Consider the following 27,812-nt stretch of genomic DNA (forward strand, 5'->3'; position numbering starts at 1 on the left):
TTTCTATTATAAAGGATATTAAATTTCGAGAGTCACGCACTTAATGGAACGTGATTAGGATTAACGTTGAAAATTTATTATTCCCAGTATCGACATTTTCTGTAAAATGAAGGAATAAATTCTAAGAAAAATTTTTTTGGCTCAAAAATTGGATGAGGTGGTGATTCTGTTTAAATAATTCTAGGAATACAATAATACGAAAGTATTAGATAATCTTCATTTAATTGTCTGGTTGTTATTACTTATATAATATATATATATATATATATATATATATATATATATAAGTTACCATATAATATTCAATATTGTAAGTTAATAATAATAATTGGTATCTAGATTCAATTTCTTAAAAAACATTTTCGAAGTACTCTTTCTGAGAATTCGCTTGTGGTTTGGTAGGTACGTTATTAGGGTAATCAATCAGAGTAAATCTTTTTCGATTGCCTGTCTTCAATCCTCAGTCAAGGTCTGTAGCCTGAACTTCCAAAGGATTTACAACTTTGTATTTTGCTTTCATTAAAACGCTTTTATAAATTTCCATAGATCTATTGATAGACTTCGTGTAATGAATAATTATAAGTAGTACCTAATTGAAAAAGCTGTTCAATATATGTTTCATATTTTGCAGACAATTAAAAGGTTATTAAAAATTTTACGTTATATCTACGTAGTTACACTTGTCAGATTTAGAAAGAACAATATGGTCTTAATATTATCTGAAGTACATTCACAAACAATATAATCACCACAATTCTCCGAGTTTCATGGAGTTTTGTCTAATGCCATAATAAATTTCTCATCATCGGTAATGCTACAGGCATATAATGAGTTATGAATTTTCAAATTCGGTTCATATATTTTATTCTACAAAGGCGTTCATTGTACGCATCGCTGAAATTTGTGAGATTTTTCCCGATTTCCTTTCAGTGGAGTATCGTGATGGGAATAAAATGGCTCCGAATATTTTATGAAGTGATGTCTGCGGCATTGATCTTCGCAAATGGCTTGCCTACTCGTCCTGAACGTCAATATAACCCAACTTTTATTTTATTTGTAAATACGGGTTCTGTTATATTTGGAAACACAAACTTGATTTACGTATTTTATCCGCTTCTACATAATGTTTTCTGAGGCTTTGACTTTATTGATGGTGACAAATGAAATTATTTGCTTAAATCAAGTGTCACTTTTTTTTTACACGAGTCGAACGATTTTTATGTGTTCCAATGGTTAAATGTTTATTATCTAGTTGGAAACATCTTTTATTTATACTTATTTATTTCGTGTTAAATTTTGGGATGTTGGAAAATAAAAACTAGACGTAACAAAAGTGCTTTATTTGAGCTACTAAATCATCATCGATTTAACTACTATATATATTTGGCAGTAAATATAATCCATATTATCTACATACTTATTAACTAAAACTAGTAGATTCTATATTTCTTTTAAAATATTTAACACAAACAAGAAAATCAAACATCTTCATATGAAAACTTAACTTCAAAAGTAGCTTTTTATCATCGAATTCATATTCTTGACATAAAGGTATACCTTAAAATTCTCAGCAAAGGATAACAAATTCAGCTTATCAAAACATGGAACTAATTTACAAACAAAAATCACGATAAAATCATCACTAAATGTAGAGTTTGAAGAACAGATCAATTAATAGATTTAACATATTTACAACAATCTCGTAGGTAAAATTATGTCTAGGTATATTAAAATAATTACTATTAACATTATAGGTACTTAGTGTATAACATAATATATTTGGCACAAGGAATATAAGAATTAACAATTATAACGGTAAAAGCCACGCAACTATATGATCATAATTTCAGTCTTCGGGAATCGGATTCGCCTAATTTTATAGGATTTTTAAAGTAATAGCCGCTCACTCTAGCTTTGTTCTTTTGATTTCTAAAAGTTTCATCGTATTCAAGCACCAAAACATTGCAGACACAACGTAAAATATTTGTAGAAGTGTTGTGATTGGGCTCGGAGATGAAATACTACGAGTCAGGAAGGCCAAGGCTGAACAGCGTAGTACCTCCAGCAGCGGCGCATATTTGGAATTGTCGAACAACATTCCAATGATAGTTAGAGAAGCCATTATGTACACCACGAAGACTAGCACTGAGATCGGCGTCATACCCTGCAAGAGAAATATTACATCAATAAAAGCTGCAAATATATCTTTACTTATAAATACATATAGTTTCTCTTAATCAAAAAGTGTAGTTGGAATTTTTATACAACGTGAAAGAATGGAATTTCATTATTAAAGTTTTGTTATATACATTATATCGAGAAGTTTCCATGGTAACGGAAAATTCATTTAATAATTCATAGACTGCGCCACGGCAATCCAAGTCCGAGTTAAGTTTGGTTTGGTTTAATAATATAATATTTATAACAGTAGCTATAGTTATATAACTAAGATATAACTAAAGAAATATAGGTTGGACCGTCTACGTCTGTATAAATGTCACTTAGATTATATTACGAATTTATAATGAGCTTTTAATGCTTTAAAAGCCAACTGGAAATAACAATTTAGCGCGGGCTGAAATTGAGCTTTGACAATATTATAACAATTATTATCATAACAAAGAATTATATTTATAGAAAAGGCATTGAGATAATATTAATATGGAGACGACACCGCCTACATCACTTATGTTCCACTCAACATACGTCATGTGACGTATGTTGAGCGGTATTTTTTAATGGTTTTAAAGTGAAACGCATCAAACATGCCTTCGTGTGTGTTACGATATTGCACAAATAATACAAATAATACGGAAAAGTGCAAAGGAATAACTTTCATCGTTAAGTACCTAACTAGATAAAAATTTTTAAAACTTAGAGCAAAAAAATGGCGCACAGATTTTGTTCGTGGTGTCTCCTCCATACGTAGTAATATTATCTCAATGTAGAAAAGGTTATATTAACAAAATTATTGACACTTTATTTTATTTGAATTCCAACGCCGTAGTTTTTTCAATTTGTTGATCTTATGTGTCCAATTTAATTCAATTCTTAAGTAACCTAACCATTATTGACATCAAACGTTCTATTTACATTTTATAAAAGAAAGAAAGATGTAAAATAATATTTGTATTGAATAGAACATGTGGAGGCAATAACGCTTTAGGCTACGAGGCCTTTAGTAGTTTTAACAATAGCCACATGAGGTAAATGACATATTGTTATACGAATATCTACGTGTTCATTTATCATCTGAATTTAATTAACAAAGTTTCGTAGGTGCTTCAATAACTGCTCGTTTCACAGCGTCGATAATTGTGTTAATTTTTATACGAATATAAACATGAAAAATAAATAACCATTAAAATCGTAATCGTAGTTATCGTAATCGTAGTTATCGTAAAAACCTAACGTGCGTTGGTCTTATTTGAAAAGTATTTGATTTGTGTTTATTATTTATATTTATATAAAGTGGGAATGAAAATGAAGGGTGATCGTAAATGTTTGCGTTATAAATTGACTTGCTTGAGTAAATTGAAATGTCGTGTAGTTTTATTATTAACTAGTTAGTTTCTTCGACCTTGTTTGGTATTACATCTTAGAATATTGGTTATGTGATTTGTGCGTAACTCATAAAAATAATTGTGAGAACTTGAGAGACTTTATGCTTTCAATAAATCTATTCTTTTAGCAGCAGTCTTCCACAATTTTCATTCAATGCCTTTGACGCGTGTAACTTAACTTAATTGTTTGCTTTTTGCTTACCATATATCGTGAAGCTAGCTCGAAGAAGCCGTACAGAACCACCGCATAGTGTGTAACTATATAGAGGTTACACCACGCCGGCAAATGGACGTCATATTTGTCTCTCACTTCAACCTGAATAGAAATGAAATATGGCTATGTTTTATCGATGCAGTTAAAGAGACTTTAAATGTAATTTATAGTTTCTTTATTTTTAATAATACGTATAAAAAATCACGTAAAATATCGTTGTCAGGAACTTAATATTGCTTTTGTCTTAATATTATTTTACTATTAATAGCACACAAATGTAATAGTGAGGAATCTTTTATCAACAATAATTGCAAATATATACGTTTGAAAAAACCTTTTGACAATTTCTTTTGTTCTTGCCGTAGTCAACCAAATTGAAATAATGATAAATAGCAAATACTTACATCTTCTTTCATATCATCATCTCCAAGTCTCGCTGTGCCCGGCTGCCAGCTCGGACCCCAAATAACAGCCTTAATCTTATGTTCCCAATTGGTAAAACTACGGAACTTTTCTACTACATAACCAGTATAGAATATCTGAAAATTATATAAAATTTTGTTACAAGCTATGAAATAAAAAGCTTTATTTAAATACATTAAAAACGTTATAAAACCTAAACTTTTGCTATAAAAGCATCTCTAGAGATATTTCATTGGAAGATAAAACAAAGTATCTCTTCAGTTGAAATCATAAGAATTTCTAAGTATGAGCTTTTAATAATCTCCGATAATAGAGCTTTGTATTTTTCATTTAAAACTGTGAATTCATTTTCAAACTGATTTACTTACTTGCAAGTAAAATGGATTGAAGGAAGGCTGGTTGTATATTAAACCGTAAACAATTTCAACTTTGTCGGACTCCGGTCTGAATGTGCCGAATATTCTATCCCAGATAATGAGGACACCACCGTAGTTCACGTCTAAGCAGTATTTGTTGCTGCCTGTAAAAGAGATCAAATATAAATGTTTATAATATTACTTAATCCTTAATGGTGTATTGAGAGGTAGCAGTCAGTAGAGGTCCTTTTAAAAGGAGAAAAAAAGAGGGTAAATTGTCTGGGAAATGCCTACCATGTAATAAAAGACAGCGAAGTCGCGGAGCTCAGACTATTAATTATAAATTAGGAAAAAGTTATAGGAACGGAGGAATATCCCATTATTTTTCATGCGTTGGAAATAAAAGAAATAATGTAATATTTGCCTTTTAATTTTAAGTAATTTCTAAAACATAATGGTGCATCCACTTTTGTAAATCATAGAAAATATTTCTAATAGTTGTGTGTTATATTAAATTCCAGTCTCTGTTTAGTTTTATACTACAATATTCTACATTCTCATTGTTCGATGTTTAACTTTTCATAACTCAAGCTAATAATAATGTATCGAGGATCGACCTTTGAGAGCGCGATTATAGGTTTCTTTAAAAACAAAGCTCGTGTTTAATTTTAAATTGAAACATACACTTTAAATATAATAAATGAGAAATTCAATGTATGTGCCGTATAAAGTAATGTAACAATTAATTTAACGACACGTGGTAGTCTCAAAATTGAGTTTATAAGTTGTCGAAGTTATTCCGAATCACGTTCGTACTTTTAAGTGTGAGTTATGCATATTAATTAATTACCTATTATTTATTAACATAGTATTTACAAATTAACGCTAAAGCTTTTGATGGAAATTGGACTGATTGTCGATTTTCTTAACCCTCCAAATCTTAAGACTGACGTTAATTAATTTTGCAAGTCAAGGTTGTAGGATTTCGATCACTTTCAGGCCTGAATAATGATAATTACAAAGCGCTTTCCTTTACGAGTTGTTCTAATTCTAAGGTACAAAATGCCTTAAATACGGTATACGCAATAACGAGTTAACTTTGGTCGGCGACGTTGCGCATAAATCTTTGATAAAAGTGGTCAAACTCGTAAGTCGTAAGATGTATTTGAAATGTTGCAGTAGAGCGTACAACGAGTCTGTTTATTCTTAGCAAAACAAAAAAAAAATAGCTACGATAGTAAATTTTTGCTCCGGCTTCGCCTGCGTAAACATTATTTTTGTAAGATTTACAAAATTTTATCAGATTGTTTTTTATATTCACAAAAAGCTTTTCTGATAATTGCGATATTATAAAAGAGTCATCCAATTTAGTGCAGTCGTTTGGAAGTTATGCGCGTATTAACATTTTGGTGATTCATTTTTATGTGTATGGATGAAAATGCTGGTTATATCACAGGTAATAAAAATTAACGTATCCGATACTCTTCATGTATGTTCAGAATAATTCGTTTAACATCAAAGGGATAGGTTGAGCTCGAAATAAATAAAAATAGTCTATAACTTAAGTTAAATTTAGGAACACAATTATTATGTTAAGACACAACAAAGACGATATAACTTTACTTTCTTTTATAATTAGATGTTTTCATAAAAAATAAGTAATTGCTATAGAAGGAAACTACGCAGAGAAATTGTATTTTTAGTTAGTTAAAAATAATTTAACGCAATTTTGTGAGTTTAAAAATCTTAATATAGATGTCGTTACATCCGTAAAGATACACGATTTTTATACAATGATTATAAAAATTGTATCATTTGCTGATTGACAACTAATATTAGTCTATGAATTATATTTTAGTTATATTTATATATGTATTTTTTAGTTTATAACAACCTGGAAGTGAACTTTACGGTTTATATATCTTCTTGCATATTAAGTATTTAATAGCACTCAGTGTGACCAGTACTATAAAGTTCCACTAATCGCAAGTAATAAAAATATTTAATGAACTTGATTATAGTTGATCACTTTAAATTCTAAATTGTTGATTTTAGTTCAAGGGTAATACACAAATAAATTATTAAACTATCGTGCTAATATGAAGCATTTATAAACATTTAAAATAATGAATAATTCTAGTGTTTATTATTTCAGCTGTATCTAATTAATAATTAATCCATACTAATATTATAAATGCGAAAGTAACTCTGTCTGTCTGTCTGTTACTCAATCAAGCCTTAACTACTGAACCAATTTACATGAAATTTGGTATAGAGATATTTTGATACCCGAGAAAGGACATAGGATAGATTTTATCCCGGAAATCCTACGGGAACGGGTTTTTCTTTGAAAACGCGGGCGAAGCCGCGGGCGGAAAGCTAGTGTTTATATAACTGAGTTATATCATACACAATTATTGTAACAAAGGCTTTGTTATTTTTGGTTTATGTTTCATGGTGTACGGTAATGTTTTTCTAACATTTGAAAGGTAAACTCTCTGTATACGTACATTGGAATAAGCCCTGTGTGGAGTAATGAATCAAATATTTATTTAAGGTTAAGCTGTATTACAATCTTCAACAATATACATATTTCATAAGAATAGGCGGTTTTAATCAGAGAAAGTATTTTCTTAAAAACTCGAAGATGTAACAATATTGTTATTACTTGTAGGTATACTTTTTATGTCGTGGTCACAAAGAAATAAAAAGAGTTCGATTCCTAATTCTGCAGAAAATGTTTTTGTACTTTTCCCAACGTATTATGTCGGAATGCCGATGATAACGAAAGCTTATGATTGTGATACAGCAAAAGCCTCGGAGATCACATAAAGTGGCGAGCTTAGCGTCTACAGAGAGTTCCTATCAGATCTTCCATTCCATCAATTTATGTCCGGGAGTGAAGAAAAATTGTACTTGATTTTTTTCCCAAATTTGAACTCTAATGCGTACTGAGTCTACGTTGATATTGTCGATCGAAATCAGTTTCAATAACACGTAACACACATAATTTATTCACGTAATAGAGGTTTAATTACTCATATTTTTAATAACTTTGATTACATAAAACCACAGCTAACTAGTTATTAGTGCGGTTAGGTGCAATCAAAGTTATGCAGTTCCAAGATTTAACAATACCACGATTATTATTATAAAGCGTGAACATACATGCTGCAATATAAGAGCTTGTAATACCGCAAATAAAAGATACTTATATATAAGGTTGCAAAAATAGATATCTATTTGGAGACATTTTCGACTGAAATGTGCTCCGTAATTGAATTGGTGCTATTTATAAATACTTTTGATAAAGATGAAAATAGTTTGACAGTGAAATAAACGATAAAAAGCTCACGTATTTTTTTTAAATTATTAATGAAAATAATCAGTAACAATTATAGTTTAATGGCGTGTTCAATTGTTTGTTACGACATTACAAAATAATTTCATATATAAGCTAATTATATATAAAGCATTAATTATGAAATTTATGTATGAAAAATACATATAATTTTATTAAGATTTTTTTTAGAAAATGTATCGTTTATATTTCCCAAAGGTGTAGGTAAAGGTGTAGGTAATTTATTTATTATTTACATACAAGCATTTTGCTTGTTATGATAAAGACCGCTTAAACAACGGATATAATCTAAACATCCACTATCTACTTAGGAATCTCACATGGCAATACTGGCTTTAACTAAATCTGTTAAGGAGATTGCCTGTAACCGTTGAATAGGCAATTTCATAGAAGATATATCCGTACAATGGAGTTAAATTTAATCTAACCATGACATTACGCATAAAGCTCGCCGTGAATAGCAAACTTAAACCAATTTGCATGTGAAATGAATATAATTTGATGTGATAAACAATAAATTCAATTTGGAATAATTAATAGAGCCCCATTAAACCGCATTCAATTAATATGAGAATTGTAACCGGATTGCAATTACATTATTTAAGCTTAAACCCGTAGTGAAAACTTAATGAGTGTGGGTTAAATTTGCCTTTACCTTTCGTATCCTTCTTTACTAGCTATGCCCCGCCGTTTTACCTGCATTGCTCTGCTCCTATTGGTCTTAGCTCGATGATATATAGCTTATAGCCTGCCTCGATAAATGGACTATGTGCCACTGATATTTTTTTCAAATCGGACCCGTAATTCCTGAGATAAGCGCGTTTATCCAAACCAATAAGATACTTTTCAGCTTTGTATTATTATTAGTTTAAATACGTACCGTGATGTACTCTGTGGTGGCTAGGAGTGTTGAGAACATACTCCAAGGGGCCAAGGCTCTTGATGGCTTCAGTGTGAATCCAGAACATGTACAGGTAGCTGAATTGGTGATGTACAACGAATTGCGCTGGAGGAATTGCTAGAGCCAACGGTAGGTAGAACGCCTGTAATTGATAATTTTATATTTATAACATCTTATACTTCAAACATTCAATACAAGAGATTTCTCCCCTAAAATGTTGTCTTGAATTTTGTCTCAATGATGACAAACAAAGGCATTAATTTGGAGGATAATAAAACAAGGCAGAATATATTCTTCAAATTTACAACCCTCCATGCCTTTATTGTTCATGACCGAGTAAATTCTAATCAGATTAAGGATTATTTGAGTGTTTGGGATTAAATCGTAATTCTTTTTTGTCATAACGTTATATTATTACAATTTACTGCTATTTGACTTGATATTTTGATGATGAATAATCAGGATTTCGGATGTAAAAGGTAAGAAGTGTAAAAGTATACACACATTGGAGGATTGAAAATGTTTTTGAGCGTTCTTATGCATATTCTCTTAAAATATAACACCACAATAAGCTGTAATGTGTCTCTTATGACGAGCATACATTAAGCCCGTAATTGTTTCGTATTGCACGCTTCATAAGCGAAGCGTTGAGGTGGGTACTACTGTCACTTCGCGCAAAACATCTGATTTTTCAAACTTAAAATGTCTTTATGTATCATACATTGCACTTGTAAGATAATACATACACACACATATTAAGAAAAAACACTATTTTTAACGTTCATGATATTTTTGATGTCATTTTTGTTATTTAAACTAGTTAAAAAACAGTTTAAAAAAGTTCTGTCTTGGACGTCCGTGTGTCTGTATGTGCGGATCCTTTTTCTTGTTAACACGATAGCGACCGAAATACTTTACTAATCGAGTCTTTTTTTTTCTCTTACGCTTGAGTATGCTCAAGAATAGAACCCTTTCATTTTTCAGGGTCTTATTCGATGTGGTTTAATTGTTATTAAATAAACAAAAATAATAATTAATAAATAATTATTAAAAAAAATTATGAGGCGTGCACTTTTGGATTTTCCAAATTTTTTTTATTTGTTTATATTATAACATTTGTGAATACTGCGTATTCACGATAGTAGTTGCCTTCACAAATGAAATAGTCACCCAACATTGCTTTTTGTATGGAATTGAAGTTCACAAAGCCTATAGAATTAGAATCCTATAGATTTTCTGTAAATCACGGTAAATTACATCGCTGTGTTCGACTCATTCAACATAATTGAATTTCAGAGAAGAGGAAAAACGATTTTTCATGTTCGTAGTATTTTAATGGTTGTGAAAAAGTATTTAGTTATTATTTTTTCAGAATGAGGAAATGAGTATGGTATAATATACTTGCCATTAAGATTACATAGATACCAAGTTTCTATTATATTTATTTACATCTTAGCTTGCAAATAATCTGGTTAAGTTTAAATGATAAATGTGATCTTAATATTATAAAATCGATTTAGTCTTCAGTGGATGGTTAGGTATCCAAACTGCTATTTATTTTTTAGCATACTTTACATAAACTTTCTTGAGGATCACAATCATACTTATAATATAAAAGCTCGCATTTTAGGGAGATCTTTTCAACATAAAGTCCCTCATCATTATTTATATTATACAAAATTATACAGGATTACGTCGTCCGTTTGTCCATATTAATTATGAAAGGGAAACAAGTTTAATTGAATTTTGTCATACGTACAATGATATTATACATAATATTATTATCCCTTGTAAATATAATAGACTAGCGGTCCGCCCCGGCTTCGCTCGTGGTACATATTTCACAATAAAAGGTAGCCTATGTTCTTTCTCAGGATCTAAAGATTATCTGTGCCAAATTTCATCAAAATCGGTCCAGTAGTTAATGAGCCTATTCATTACAATCAAACAAACAAAGTTTTCCTCTTTATAATATTAGTGTAGATAATGTTTTCTGCAAACAAAATGTTCAGGAAATAGATAACGGTCAACAGACATGGCGAACAATAAATATAAGGATGTACCTTAAAATAAGTATGAGTTAATAAAAGAGCTACTTACAAATCCACACCAGCCTTGTAGTATCGATTGTCTTATTCCTACGCCCATGTTGAAGTCTTCAGATGTATGATGCACTTGATGTTGAGCCCATAATATGTGCACCTCTAAAATAAATAAATAATGAATTAAAATTATAGAGTTATAGAGTATCTGACTCTATTAATCTCTATATCTCTTTTTGGGTCTATTTTAAATCAACCCAGGTGATTGATGCTAACTTCGTAGTTAAGCAATTACTTATTACTTATTTATTTTAAGTCTGATACTGAGTAAATCATAAATTATTTAATAAAAAAGATGTCCTCCAAAAATAGATGTTAAATAATACTACTGTTTCTTCGTTTTTATTGTAAAACTAGATTTCCGCCCGCGGCTTCGCCCGCGTTTTCAAAGGAAAACCCGCATAATTCCCGTTCCCGTGGGATTTCCGGGATAGAACCTATCCTATGTGTTAATCCAAGTTACCCTCTATATGTGTGCTAAATTTCATTGTAATCGGTTCAGTAGTTTTTACGTGAAAGAGTAACAAACATCCATACATCCATACATCCATACATCCATACATCCAAACAAACTTTCGCCTTTATAATAGTATTAAGATTATATCGACTAACACTAGTATATAAAGTGTTAATAAAACGTATGGATGAATAAAGATTTATATTTATTAGTTGTAAATATCATAATATTACCATGACAAGCTCTATGCATCCAATAATAGCAGAAATCGACTCCCAGGGCGGCAGCGTACCACGTCAATGTGTTATCCCAGGGGAGGTCTACCAATCTGTAGTTTGTGTATATCCAAGTATATAAATAGGACTCAGCTCCCCGCCATATTAATCTGAAAAGCAAATATTGATTGTATAATCAATCACGGTAAATTAGAGTTATATTATCGTTTGTAGTTCAGGGAACTAGAATTGTGACTGTTATAAAGGTTTATTATGGGATAAATTGAAGTGTTATCAAGAACTTCCGTTATACTTTTCTTAACAATAAGGAAAAAGTAAGTATTAGACTTGCACTAAAATCCATGTATTTAAAGGGGTCCTTAATAAAAATAGCTGACTCTGACATTCCAAAGTAATTGAAGCTAGAAAGAAGACTGCCGAAAGGAATAAATTACACTGAAAAAGTTGTAGTTGACATTTTATGATAGAGAGGTAAAAATTTCTAAAGTCACGAAGTTAAATGGTCTGTCAAATTGATCGATATTAGGAATTATGCTCAAAGTAAAACTTAAGGGGTTTTTAGTCTTGTTAGTGTCCTATGATTCCTTTACGAATATTTGCCGACGTCGTGGAAAATTTTACTAAAACCTGATAACATTTTCTTCAAATGAAGTTCTTTAATCAATTTTACTATACTTACTTCTAAAACAAGGTAGCTAATTTGAGAAAATGATCAAGTTGCATTTTTCTTCTCAGTGCCAATATAAAGCAAAGTGTACTATTTTTACTTTCGTACTAATATTCTAATGGAAAAGCTCAATCTTTTTAACTGTTCTCTAAACAGATTTCTAAAAAAGTTATGACTGGGTCAAGAAAGAGTTTATATAAGAAAGCACAGATAATTTTTCCACCGAAAACGTTTTTTTTCACAAAATTAGCTATAACTTACATACAATACCTATTAAATATATGTATACATACCTGCCACATTCTTGAAATATTCCATGTGATATACTCGTAACACCATCATTTAGTCGTATACCGCTTTTGCCTTCGAACCTTAACACAATGTGTTCAATAATCATAAATAGTATGAAATAGGGGAATGACTGAAACAAGAGAAAATTAACGAAATATAAGTTATTTTATTCTATGTAATTATTTTGCTAAATTTAAAATAAATTGGTTGTTTGCTTTAGATATTTCAAATGATTTCAAAACTAGAGGTCTACTGAAAAAGACTGTTTATTTAAATACACATCATAATTGATATAATAATATTATCTCCTAGTATGTTAACTAAGGAAAACAAGTTCATAAATCATAACATTGCTGATCCCAAAATATTATAATATATGGCATAAGAACCAATTAAAGGCGGTCTTGATTAATATCCAATGCTTGAGGGCTAACGAAAAAGAAAAGTTTTTAGGATTATTTAAATCAAAACCTTCCAAAGTTCCAGCCGAACTGGTTCTTTAATGAAATCTGTAAAAAACTTTTCTATAAATTTAAAATATAGGACTTTCTATCCAACCTCTAAAATTATATTTAAGGTAATAATTATTCTTCGCATATTAACTGAAATTAGAGTATTTCTTCATATTAATACAATATTGTAAAGGTTATAATAATATTGTTAAAATTATATTTAATATAAGGGTTGAAAATGCTTTACAAGTAAGTAACTAAGTACATATTAAAAAATCAATGAAAGTTAAAAAAAAACTGCATTCTAAGGAACCTTAAAAATACAATGGAAAATAATGACTTTATTTTATACAATGAAATAATACAAAACAATTTAGCGCGCCATATTTTCGCATATTTCGTGAACTCTACAATATACAAAAGATCACGTCCGTTACATATTTGACTATTAGCATTACAGCTAATTATAATTATAAACTAACTGTATTGGTATGTTGTAACATAATAATAAATTTTTAATACTAACACAATGTAGTTTATAAGTCTCGTTACATGGTTACACCATAGTACATTGTTATGTTTACCTAGGTCAATACGTAAATACTATTGTGTGTGTATATTTTGTATTGTATAGGTCAGTTAACGATGTGATTATCACAGTAATCGATAATATAATATTTAAGATGATTATAGAAAAAAGAAATTTATAAAGAAGGGTTTCAAGATTTCTAAAAATAAATTAGACTCATGAGTAAATTTCTAAGGAAATCATTCCTACATTTTCCTTTGTTTTAAAGTGGTATGATTAATTAGGTCCAATTGTATTTATTTTAACGTAGATTATGGAACAGGTCATTATTATAATTTATCTTAATACAATACGAATAAGGCCTAAATTGGTGAAAATTTTTCTCTCTTATGCCCCAGCCACACGACTCGACGAGTGGTATGGGAAGTGACGAGGGAAGTAGGCAGGGACGTAGTGTGGCCACGTTACTCGTCATGCCACTCGTCGTGCTCATCGTCCTGCTCACTGCTGTCGGCTTTTGCGCGCGAGTCAAAGGACCGGCAATACGAGTGCGAATTAGGGATGGGCGTCATGGAATCAACGGACTAGTTAAATTAACCGTCTATATGTACACTCAACGATTCGACTAGTCCATCGCTCACCAATGCACTAGTTGAATTCAACGGCTAAACAGTCTTATTGATAAGAATAAATTCTTTTCTTTGAAGTTTTTTAAAAAAAATATTTTTGGTTTACAAGACCAATGTTTTGAATTTAAACTATAAAAACAAACGATAATAAGTTTTTTAGTAATACTTTTTTTAGGGAGTATAATTTTTGTAAGAAAGCATAAATATTTATTAATTGTTTTATTGAGATTAGAATTTATTGTTTTAAGAATTTATTTAATAATAGTTATTTATTTTACACATGGACTAGTCGAAGATTTTAACTAGTTGAATGACTAGTTGATGAATGACATTTAACTATCTAGTCTCGTTAATGAAAAATACGTCGACGACCCATCCCTAGTGAAGAGCGTCGCGATTAATCGCGCGAGTAGAGCAGTGTGTGGCCAGACGGCAATATCGAGGCGAGCGGCAGCGCGATGAGCAGGACGAGGAGCAGCACGAGTAGCAGGACGAGTAGCATAGTGTGGCTGGGGTATTACATTGTAGGCATAATACAAAGATAATAATTAATCAAAAATATTCCATTCTCGCCGCTTTTGTATGTAAGGAGGTATAAGTATTAAATACAATTGAAGAAATATTTTGTAGGTATTACAAACGACTGGTTGTTGTATTTTATTGAAATTATATAAATATGGCTTAATTTTTTGCTCTTGATGCAATATCAATGGGCATTAATTGAACTTTAAGTAAGATTAAAATATCTAGTATTACTAATTAAATATTAGAGCATTATTAAAATATTAAAGCTTCAGAGTTATTAAGATCAAATTAGTAAAAATTTATACTCCATTGCCAATGCATTCTTTACACGGAGACACAAAGTAGATATGCGTTTGCTTATTGTACACAATTTTCGTTGCTCTTCTTTCAATTTTTGTTGATATACATACTTCTATGACAAAACTGGACCAATTTAAGATCGAAATTTCTTTAAATGTCTAAAAATATCTCTCAAAAATAAGAAAATATATAATTATTCTAATCATACATTAAGCAATGTGTTTGATTCCAATTTAAATTGATTTTTAAATATAAACATTGAATTTAAGCGGCTTACAAAAGCAAAACAAGTTATTATTGACAAATTAAGCCTTGGAGCTAGTGCTGTCAAATTATATTGCGCCACTTTTAAATATGTTTTGTTGAGCAAAAAGTTTTGCGACATATCCTTTGTTATTGAATTTTAATTTACGAGGTGTTATTAATTTATATTTTTGATACACACGTTTCATATCTAGTTTGTGTAATGCGCAATATAGTTTTGTTTTTAAGTGTACTAGTCTATTATATTTTTAAATCTATGGCGTACTTTGTGTTTACGTTTTATTTTTTGTTAAATCAATTTATTTTTTATTAGAATTTTGAACAGAAATATCATAAAGAATGTATTTTTTCGACAGGTAGATATTTTATTTTAATTTTGGCACTTATATCTGGCCTTTCTATTTAAGAGTAAGTACATTAAAAATATAAATACCTGTCTAAAGAAATTTGGCACATCTTCAGGTTTTTCATACAAGGTCTCCTCCGGTGAATGCAGATAAAACATTCGCCCGACGCCCTTCAGATGTCCCATCAGCACATCCGAGAAATCCTTTCTTAAGGTTGCATTATTATATAGGATTTCCGCCGCCATTTTCAATATATTATTATCTGCAACAAAAAATAATTAAATAAATATTTTAATATCAAATTAACACTAAAATTTTAACTTAAAAGTTGCCTACTCAGGAGAGATTGTTCGAACAAAGTAATGATAAGAGTAGGCGTTAGGTTGTAAAGTGCATAAAAATCTGACCGTAGGCGAAATCATTTACTAACGATAAATTGAATAAAAGAAGCCCTTTAAATTCATTTACGAACGCCGGACGAAACGAATTAGGGTTATTATGCCTTAGTTTTTGCCCGCGACGTTCCACGCGTGATTTATTTCTACCCGAGTCTGATCTTTTCACATCCTATACCTAAGTATATGAATTCTATGATTTATAGAAATATAAAATTATTTTGATGATCCTTTTTCGTTCCTGAATACTTTACAGAAATAAGTTTCTGAATACCAATAAATTCCTGTTTTCATGTAAAATATGAAACGGCGGATATGAAATACTATGCATTAAAAACATAAGCAATTCTATATGTACAAATATCCAGTCATTTTAAGAGGATCGAATAAGTAATATTTCTATATTTACAACCAAGTTTCATTTTGCACCTATTTTTACAGACAAAGTCAGAAGCCAGCACATGTCTTAGTATATCACGAACATTGACCTGAATTACTGAAACCCTACCGATTTATACTTGCATTGAGTAAATTAATAGGAATTCTAGATTATAAGAATAGCTTCTACAATACATGCAATGAATAATCTTTTTCATCCTAAAAACGTAGTAAAAGTATAAAGAAAAAATATCTTGTTAAAGTATATTCACTAACTCCATTTAATTTTCAGACATTCATACCATATACTTAGGTAATTAATCTTGAAATTTTTACTCACAAAAAGAAAATGCTTTTTATAGGCTTTATACTTCAGCAACATTCTTGCTCATTAAAATCATGGGACTTAAATTAATTATACTAATTTTATTCTTCTGATTAATTAACCTAATTTAAATCAATTGTATTTTAGTCTAATTCAAAATATATTTGTTTATAAGAGAGTAGCGATTTAAATTAGAAGAAAAATTTGGCGTATAATTTTGTAACAAGATAATTACAATGAAGATGAAATTTTCCATGGTTTTGTAAGTTGAATCTATTGTAATACTTAGCATACAGAGGTAAATAAAATAGACCTAAATAAAAACTAGAATAGATAATTGGTAAAGATTTTATTTCGTTCAATCCCGGGTGATAATGAGCGAAGCCAGGTCAAGTGATTAGTATTTAATACTAGCGGTCTGCCCCGGCTTCGCCCGTGGTACATATTTACGTTTTCTCTACATAAGAACCATCCTCGTACTTCAAGGAATATAATAAAAAAAGAATTATCGAAATCGGTTCAGCCCTTCACACGTGATGCCGTGACAACGCGAAACGGGTGCGGACCCGCCGCCTTTTTATAGCTCCCGCCGCGCAGCGCGTCGAACGCGGCAACTGATACACAAAAATAATCCTTATGGCATGATTCTGCAGTATTCACGCGCGATGACTTATAGCGTATTTCATGTATAACTTTGGTGTTTCTACACCGATTTACATGATTCTTTTTTTATTGAATAGGTAATAATGTTAACTTTTTTTAATTAGGGATGAGTGAGAGTGTTGTAAACGTAAGAGTAGACAAATATAATCAGAAAGCTCCGAATTGCTAAGCTATTGAAGTTTCACGTGTTATTGTGAGTCAATTTTAAAAGATAGACATATGCGGTCTAAGAATTTATTTTTATATAATAATTTAAGAACATTTGTGTGATGTGTCGTACATGATTTCTATGTAGCTTTAACCATTAAGGCTGCACACGCGACGGAAGCTTAAAAAATGGGTAACTTCTCCCGTTTTCCCAATATTTCCCTTCACTGCTCTGCTCATATTGATCGTAGCGTAATAAAAAGTATACTATAACCTGCCCAGGAGTATGAAGAATAATTGTGCCAAATTTCGTTAAAATCCGTCGAGTAGTTTTTGTTTCTATAACGAATATACAGACAGACAGACAGACAGACAAAAATTTTACTGATTGCATTTTTGGCATCAGTAGCGATCCCTTATCACCCCTTCATAGTTTTTTTTTAAATATATTTCATGTACAGAATTGGCCTCTCTACAGATTTATTATAAGTATAGATAATACATTATGTTTTAATAGATATTTAACTCAAGGACACAATCGAAGTGCAAACCATATTGGGTACATTATCATAATTAGTTTGCCTTATTTAAATACTATCAGTATGTTAATTTGGAACTGTGTTAATAAATGCAATTAAAAATGCATGAAATTTCTGGATCGCGGATCATGGCATTGGCAAATACTTAAATCAGCCTCAATAGTAAGTTGTAATTTTATACACTTCTCATTGTAACTGTAAAATTATTTTATTTCATACTCTTAAATCTTTATGTTAAATTTCAATGTTATACTACTTGAAATAATATTTACCTTTTTAGTTTTTTCATTTTTAAAATCAGTATTATTTTATTACGATTTTGTAAAGCGCGTCACACACGGTGAAAATACTATAATATTTTATGTTAAGATTCTCTAATATAAAATATTACAGTATCTTAAGGTATCCGGTATCAGCGTTCTGACCATCATTTTTATTTTTGTCATTGCGTACTAAGACCCCTGTAGAACCGCCATCCTGTTACAAATGACCCGAAACACTGACACAAAATTTCGGGTCATTTGTAACAGGATGGCGGTTCTACAGGGGTCTTAGTCTGGGACAGCAAACACTATTTTGTCATTAGATTAACTATATAAATTATTTAAGCCTTTCTCCTTATAACTATGTTGATGGCAAGGAAAATGGTGCTCTACATGATATGTATTTAAAATTGATTTCTAATAATATTCATTTCTTCTTCATTAAATTTAAACGTTATCTACCAGTTGAAAATAGGTGCATATTATTTTTATCTATTGTGGTATAATAGGACAAGATTAATCACTATAGGAAAGATTTTGTAGATAGCATGATAACTGTCTGATATAAATAGTATATTACTTCGATACGATAAATGTAAAGTGTGACCTTTTGCCTCACTTTTACCACGTGTTAATTGCCATATTGTGTATCTGGTCATGTACCTTACTCTGTGGTCATTTTTATGGTTTATGAAACTAGTAGTACTATAAGTAATATAATATAATTATTGCAAAATTTATTGGTCAGTTTTATTTGCTGTTTATTGTGCTGTTTTTAAATCAATCATGTATATTTAATGAATTTGTATATCTACAGTATAACATTAAAAAAATTAAGTGTATTATTATCACATTATTTAAATAATATCAGTGATTATAGCAAGGATAGACTCAAATTATGTCGTGATTTTGGATACCCGATAATTTTGAAGATCTTGTGGTATTATAAGTGATTATAGCAAGGATAGACTCAAATTATGTCATGATTTTATATTAATAATTATAAAAATTTATTATTTTGGCTACTTTAAAAATATATTATGCTATGCATTGACCCAAAAATTACATCAATGTAAACGTCGAAAAAACCAGTCAAGGGCGAGTCGAAATTGGATACTAAGAATTCCATATTCTTAAATAGTTACATAACTGCATAATTGAGAACGTACTATTTTTAAACTTATTATTTAGAATTACGTTTGTGTATTTCTGATAGTAATACCATATAGAAATAAAAGATTTTAACGGATTTTAAACGCGAATTACATATTTTTTTATCCCGTCGTTTCGCACACTTTACAGCGAGCGTGGTCACGAGAAATCGCGTTAAAAATTTTTACTTTTTTAAATGTATAATCAAGAACAAGTTCTACTGATCTTTATATCTATACTAATATTATAAAGAGGAAAGGTTTGTATGTATGTATGTATGGTTTTCACGCATAAACTACTGGACCGATTTTGATGAAATTTGGCACAGACAATCTTTAGACCCTGAGAAAGAACATAGGCTACCTTTTATTGCGAAATATGTACCACGGGCGAAGCCGGGGCGGACCGCTAGTCTTAAATACATAATGAATTGATAATAATTGTATTGTTTAATTATTTTTATTTTATCAGCATATATTTATTATTAGAATTATTATACAATTTTCTCGTATTCACGTGATCGGATTTACAATAATTATCTTACTGTTATGATAATAGGTCATTGTATTCATTCCACCATTTAAATATTTAACACATCAGCCACACAACATGTTCAATAAAAAATTATTTCACAATTAGCTTGCATTCGTAGATTTTCCAATAACTTTTTTTGTAGAGATAATGTGGAGTATATCACGAAATCAAACACATGTTAACACACACACGCACACGCATGCTCCCAACACACACACACCTCTTGATAGATTGAAATAGTCCTTCCAGAGCTACCAGTTTTGTTTTTTGTACACTGCAATAAACCTCTGCCATATACGATAAATGTTTACGTCCCTGTTAGTTTTTTTTATTTATTTAACATGTACTTTTTAATTAGCTGTAGCGAAGTGACTGAATTGCTGGTTTTAAATTTTAATTCCCTCAGCATAATTGCAGTACATTATGCAGTGCGAGCTGCAGTTCAAATAATAACAGTCAAGTAATAAAGTGAATATTTATAAAGTAAAAAGCAAATAAAAATAATAATGTAATCATTTATTTTGAATGAAGTATCGAGTTTCTATATTAGTTAAAGTGATTAAATTTATTTATAGGAACATGATTTATAAGTAGATAAGTATCCATTGATGGTCAACGCCAGGACTCCTAGGCTGTATTAATCACACCCCAAGCCCAAACATTACAATTGTTTTGTAAAATAAACTACTATCAAAATAGGAAAATTTCATGAATTAAATTTAATGATACAATTATTTACATTGTTTACCAGATAAGGCCGTCTTTGTGCGTCTATTGCATCTATTATACAATAGATAAACAATATAATTGCATAATTATGTACTTTCCTCTTGTAAATTAACAATGAGAATAAAACGGGCAAACAAGAATCACACTTGAATTTATTGCGCGTGAAAACATAACGTTATCATCATTACCATTGTTATGTATTCAATAAATATTGATTTTATTAATACTAAATAATATTATCTCTATTAAACGTACTTTAAAATTAACTATATATGTATTTTATAAGGATTGTAGCTTTGAGATCTTCTAGAATATCATAAGCAATGTAAAAAAAATGTAACAATATGTTAGGTAATTTTTTACCTAATCACAAAAAATAATACAAAAAAGTGAGTTGTAAAAATACATTAAAATATGGACAACACTGCTGAAAACTACTAGTGTGTATACATTTGAGTACGTCGCTTATTAAATTGATGAAAAGCAATTTTAATTTAATTTATTTTCATATTTCAATGACGATGCTTCGCTTTATAGTTTATACGTAAAATTATGTTTAATATTTCTGCACTGAATGTAATTATTGAAACATGTTTTCAATATATATTCGAGGTTTAAGTTTTTTAATCCAGGGTTAATGTATCTATTATTGTAATAAGTTCTGTGATTCTATTTAATTTAAGCTAAGATTGTTTGTATACGTATTATATACGTTCTAAAATACATATATCACCTAATTTCATCGTTCTATATCAATTTCCTTTTGAGATGATTCCCAATATATTTTAAGAATGTCAACACCTCCCAGGGTTGAGTATGATTATTATAGGTTGTCACTTTACATCAGCCTTCATGTATAACTTCGTGTGTCGTGAACAAATAGTTAATTGAATACACAATAATTATGTTTCTTGAATATAATGACAACTGTCTGTCTCTGGCATTTAAGAATGACCAAAATATGACTAAAGCTTAAATCTTGAAGTCGAAGATCCCATTAAAAATGTGCTTGCCATTGGATTGACATTACACACACACACACACTGACAAAAATATTAAACACATAAAAGACTCCTAAAAGTGATTTCCTATGAGGGTTTACCGTTATTATGTAGGTTTTGTCATTTGATTACAATAACCTATTTCGAGTCATTTTCATACATATTATATAAAAATTCTTTACTTTCAAAATATATTTAGAACCTAATAATATGTATAATGGTTGAAGATAAATGAGGGTTGTCAGTTTTCACAATCATGATTTTATTTGGACTTGATAAATATAAATGTTAATAGCCAACATCACTTTGCAAACATTGTAATAAATTTTCATAACAGATGATATAAGAAAAAAAAAACAATAACGTAAGTAGGTACTTATTCGTTTATCCGCTTGTGTATTAATTACACTAGATCCGGTAATATAAATGTAAATTCTCCAGTCATCTCAGGTGCCTATAACCTTTTATCGACGATCTAATGTTAACTAGACGTCGTAAATTGAAATCACCGCTATAAAAAAGTTGAAAATTGACAATTCTTATTCATTGTGTAACGACTCATAAAGTTAAAACAAATCGTGGTGTATATTGTTATGATATTATAGTTATAACATATTAGTGCCTTTCCACGATTGCACTATATAAATGTATGTCATTATTGAAGAAAGAGATAATAGTATAATACGACTTTGTTTTCTTATCAGCTGTAGTCCTTGAGTTTTATACTTAGCTGTGCTATTATTGCACTCATGTAGGGAAATGTACCAAGATGTACATATATTATCAGACCCCCGACCGATAATTTATTCATTATTAATGTTATAATGTAAACGTTGTTTGTGACAGTTTATTAAATTTAAATAGATTGTTTACTTCTACTCGTATAGTTAAACGGAGCGTATTACGAGATACATACACGAGATGATAATTAATGTACCACCAAGACATCAATAAATTGTTGCATACAATATGCAGATATCAGTATAAAGCAGTAAGACTGAATAAGATAGCGGTTTACATGTAAACATTGAGTCCAGAAGATATGTTTTAATTTTATGTCAAGGTTTTAAAATTCATAAGAACTACTAATATTTTTAGAGTGAAATATTGTTTATACTATTGTAATAAGTTGTCGCCAGGGCCAATGTTGAATTATAATATCATGCTAAATTCAAAACAACGACTCGAAAATGATTAGCAAAAATTTACAATTAAGCAGCATCCTCTTACAATGGAACATTCTTCACTCTAAACAAGTCGAGCTAGTTCTTACAAGCTTTTCTTAAAAACCTTGAGCTAATAATAAAACCATTATTTATCGTTTATATCGATATACTGAGGAAATTAATGATTAAGGTAAGATTTCAGTGACAAGTCGAGTGAAAGTAATTGCGAAACCGGTGTCATTAGTCGAAGGTGCAATAGACGTGGAAATGCAGTAGGGTAATGTAATGTAATATTATATATAATTTATAATGTAATATTCTAGAAGTTTCCGTGAATATAGATTACAAGATGCATTATGTTTGTCGTTAGCAATGGTTTCAGAGATAAGTTATTCCGTTTGGTCCTTCCTCTCTGATTACTAAGGATTAGTTACTAAGCAATAGTGATCGGAAATTCATATACATATTTAATTGAAAGGCTTTGCGATGTCAACTGGCACAGGCAAAGGCCAAGATCGTATGGAAAATTGCTTACTTAATTATTTACGACGGTAAAGGTAAAATAAGGACTCACTGTCATGCTTTACTATTGTAAAAAAATAATAATTATTACTTTACGAGTGCAATATGCTCGCCAAATCGTTTAGAATAAATCGAAGGGCGGGAATTACTAGCCATGTCACGGTCATAAGACCGAGTTAATATATTACTATATGGACAGGTAAAATGTTTATTATTTTCCACTAACTCGATTCACAATCTTGCCTTTCTAAACGCGGCTTCAATATGTAGCAGTTAGCACATACGCGAAACGCAAGCACATAATGTTCCTACGTACATTAACCTGTACCTGTAATACATATTAGTATTAACCGTAATCTAATCTAATCTATTTAATCTAATCTTATTAACATATAAAATTTCTCGTGTCACAACATTTGTTTCCTATACTCCTCCGAAACGGCTTGACCGATTCTCATGAAATTTTTGTGCATATCGGGTAGGTATACAATATACATTTAGGTAGACATTTATTTTTCATACTCCTAAAGTCCTAAGTGATAAGAGTCAGAACGTTTGCCGGGACAGCTAGTAGTTATATTATGTGTGTCTATATCAACTAATTAGCATAAAGAGTCGTAAGATTACGATTGATCTAAATTCTAAATACTATGCCAACTGATAGTTACAATGTATTAAGGTACTTCAAAGGTCAATAAGGAAGTAGGAAATACGCTAGTGCATTGGAATAAAACAAACTATTTGACAAAATAATCTCGTAACGGAGATGTGAGTAGTTTTAATTCGTAAGATAACACGTTCAAGGCTACATTGCTGCTGGGTAAGATTTATAAATGTTTTTAAAAGTTTATCTTTATAAAAATACGACAGATAATGAGTACTAAATGTATAAAATGAACACGTGTATTATATATATAAAATGTATACAACTAAAGAAAAACTTATTCAAAAATTTGAAAGTTCTAGTTTCTAAATACAGCTTATTTATTTGCTTTGACTAAGATTTTTAATTACTTTAGACGCATTATTTTTACAATAGCTATTATTAATAATAAAATATATCCAACAATTTTAATTTATCTTACTTCTAAATAGATATGCTTCACAAGACAGACGAGAATAGATATTAATAGCAAGCTTTGAATAGAAGAAATTGTTCTTATGCTTTAATTAAAGTTACAAGCGCTGTATCTTTTACAATTTTCTTTTGAAATTTCCATCTTGTTAATTAGAAGAATACTCGATTATTACTTTTAAAATGTTTTATTATACATTTTTTATGAAACATTATTAAATTGGTAAAATGAATTAATGTTCATAAAATTTATTAATATCTACATAAAGGTTATAAATAGGTCGATGCTAATGCATTTAAGAATGTGTACTCTGTTTTTTATTATACATACCTACGTATTGTATCTTCTTTAAAACTATAAATAGTACAAAATAAGAGCTCAGAACACAAACAAATTTAGATGCTACTTCTGTGTTTGTTTCCGAGTTATTTAATTTTAATTTTAAAAACAATGATTCAAAGCTCGTTTTCCTTTGTCAACACAATCTTGTTTATATTCAGGTACAATACTGGTAGTAAACATCAATGAAGTCAGTTTTAAATGATCTTTTCAAATGTTGTAAACAAATTACTATTAATTAATTATTCATATATGCACGCATATTTTAAAATAAGTATTGTTATAGGTTACGGATAGTAAGTACTTTATCAACATGCTTTTGTTATAGATACTGTTTTTATTTCCTGTAGACATTGGCACACATAATATGAGTGCACGTGAGTAATAAATATTGATAATTTATCTTCTCAGTGCAGTGTTTTTCTCTCTATTTAATTCGATTTAAATTTAAAAACGAAAGACTATCTTACATTACATTTGATATGAAATAATTTTTCGCGTCAAAAACTTTCGTACAAACTATAAATTATTTTGACAGCTATTGCTCAAACTGCGGTTTGACCCTTACGATCTCTACTCAGGGGAAACTAAAATAAAGAAAATTGATCACGACAAAATTTATATGTACTTACATATTTGTATGGGGAACTATCGGAACTTAACATTAAAATCATATTCGTTAGGTACAGTAAAAAAACTGCGCATCTAAGATTTGGAATGTAAATAACTAAAAAAAAAACAATACAGTAGTGTGCATTATAGTAGTGATTTTGTAGTTCAATAATACATTTATCAGCTGTTAAAGGCTGCCCCAGCAGACGTTGTTCTGCCCTATTGCCCTTTTTTCGAGTTTTCTCTCTATGTGAACCTTCCTCATTCATGTCTTAACAAAAAACGTAAAAAATTCGCCGAATTAGTGTAGCATTATAGAGTAGTAGCTTAGCAACACATTCGGCGATTCAGTTTTATTACCTATATGTATCTATAGATTATCAGGTTACATGTCATTGTTATTTTTGTATATCTAAAGATATACAAAAATACTTTATATCAAATGTTTTGGATATATCGTACCTACAATCGACCTATCACTTCTTTAAACAAATTCATTTTTTATATTGAAGTTAGCCGCCAAAGATAATATAAAATAAGTCGTCTTTTCTAAACAAAAATACGAGATAATTTTATCTAAGCTTATAGGTATTATTATAACAGCTAAAGTAGTGTTGTCTATATTCAATTTGATTTATATATAAAACTAGCTTACCGCCCGATGCTTCGCCCGCTTTGTCTAAAATCTAATAAATTGTATATTCCTCTTGAATCACTCTATCTATTAAAAAAAAACCGCATCAAAATCCGTTGCGTAGTTTTAAAGATTTAAGCATACAAAGGGACATAGGGACAGAGAAAGCGACTTTGTTTTACTTTGTAGTGATATCAATATTATAGGTACTACATATATTATTATTTATTAAATAAATACGAAAGGAATCCTTGTGAGATCGTCGAACTTTGCTCTTGAACATAAATATTCATTACTGTATCTATTATTGGAAGAATATTCATATATCTGGGCTGTTCCAGTACGACCTTTGATTTATTTCAATAACTTTTATTCCACATTCATAATTCACTTCATGTCATATTATGTTATAGGTACAGGATAGCAGGAGTCAGTCACGTAAGTTTTAAAGTCAGTTCCTATTCTATAATAGTAGCGTCTGCGTAAAAAGTAAAGATAGTTGAATAAAATTATTCCTACCCCAATAGTGAAGCTGATTAAAATATAATAATAGGAGAAAATAATCGATAGGTCAATCAATCAATGGAATGTTATTATTAATATAGTATTGGGTAAATTTAAAAGGAAAGTATCTTTAACAAGTTTTGATTTTGTACCTAAAAATAATATTGTTAGTTAACTTTTTTTACTAATGTATGTTAATCAAGTAGGTACCTACTATATTATTTTAATTAAAACTAAATAAACAATTTACGATAAAAACATAATTTGGTAATTTTCATAAATACCTACATAGTTCAAAACAATTTATTCTAATTTAGCAAAGGCCCTATAGGCTTTGGGAATTTCGTAATTAAATATGAAGGTACATAATGATGAGATTCCAAAAGTTATTGAGTTAATCTGAATTATTCATTACAATTTTAATCATCATAATTGCTCACGTAAAACCTTAATTATTATTTCAGTTATTGTGTTATTTATTTTTATTTACGACATCCACAAGCATTAATAATTACTTTAATGATTGTAAATCATATTTCTTATTTATAACTAAACAAACGACCTATTTATTGTTTTCCTGAAGGAATTGTGTTAATAGATTGATATAATTATAATAAATAGACAGCTAATTTATTACCTAAATATATTATACATTATTTAAAAATGAATGTCATTTCATATAAAAATAAGATATACATTTCGATTCTAAAAGTACGTTATTGTTGTGATAACGATGAAAATACCTGTTATCAATAAAATTTAATTGTTTTTGCTGGAATCTTCTTATAATATATCAGGCACTTCAGTTTTTGTATAAAATAAACTTATAGTATATTTAAAAAAATATAATCTCCGTACCTACGTACTGACACTAAGAAAAATAATAATACAAAAATAAATAAACAACGGACTATCTAATTTCATCTACTTACATATTTGAAGTCTCTAAAATAAGGTTATTCACATTATCACAAAACGCGCGAATATACAACTGTTTAGTACATTCAATGTCCCAGATGATAAATATCGTAAAGCGCAATCGATCTGCGCACACGCACGCTCCGAGACCGCGCTAAATTCAGAATGTAGATAATATACAGCGCTGGTTCTATTTGTATACACTGCCGGCAAAGCAAAGCCTAAGCGATTATTATAGGTCAAATGATAAAAATACTGTTTTTTTACTCCGTACTTTAAAGATACCGCTGCCAAAAAT

The 27,812-nt window shown here is 29.8% G+C and overlaps 1 protein-coding gene across 1 annotated transcript; it reads right to left on the reverse strand.

Annotated features, from left to right (window-relative positions):
- Window positions 1-1,325: 1,325 nt before the first annotated feature.
- On the reverse strand, window positions 1,326-27,689 carry LOC149485309 (alkylglycerol monooxygenase-like). The gene is made up of 10 exons (XM_089700082.1): window positions 27,529-27,689; window positions 15,704-15,879; window positions 12,574-12,701; window positions 11,611-11,762; window positions 10,919-11,022; window positions 8,798-8,960; window positions 4,569-4,720; window positions 4,182-4,316; window positions 3,766-3,879; window positions 1,326-2,164 (listed from the first exon to the last, which is right to left on the reverse strand). The coding sequence occupies exons 2-10, from the start codon at window positions 15,860-15,862 to the stop codon at window positions 1,904-1,906; spliced, it is 1,368 nt and encodes a 455-aa protein (XP_089556208.1). The 5' UTR covers window positions 15,863-15,879; window positions 27,529-27,689; the 3' UTR covers window positions 1,326-1,903.
- Window positions 27,690-27,812: the final 123 nt, after the last annotated feature.

Source organism: Colias philodice, chromosome 10 (assembly GCF_061535455.1).
Source record: "Colias philodice isolate Cphi_HAF_F1 chromosome 10, ilColPhil1 Martin Lab GWU primary, whole genome shotgun sequence".
Classification (NCBI taxonomy): domain Eukaryota; kingdom Metazoa; phylum Arthropoda; class Insecta; order Lepidoptera; family Pieridae; genus Colias; species Colias philodice.

Bases quoted from the DNA above. Each gene is read 5' to 3' on its own strand.
- LOC149485309 (XM_089700082.1), bottom strand. From the start codon at position 15,862: ATGGCGGCGGAAATCCTATATAATAATGCAACCTTAAGAAAGGATTTC. The intron at 11,763-12,573 runs GTATGTATACAT...TTTGCTTTTCAG, and splicing joins ATATTTCAAGAATGTGGCAG to ATTAATATGGCGGGGAGCTG. The intron at 3,880-4,181 runs GTAAGTATTTGC...ATTTCTATTCAG, and splicing joins ATGATGATATGAAAGAAGAT to GTTGAAGTGAGAGACAAATA.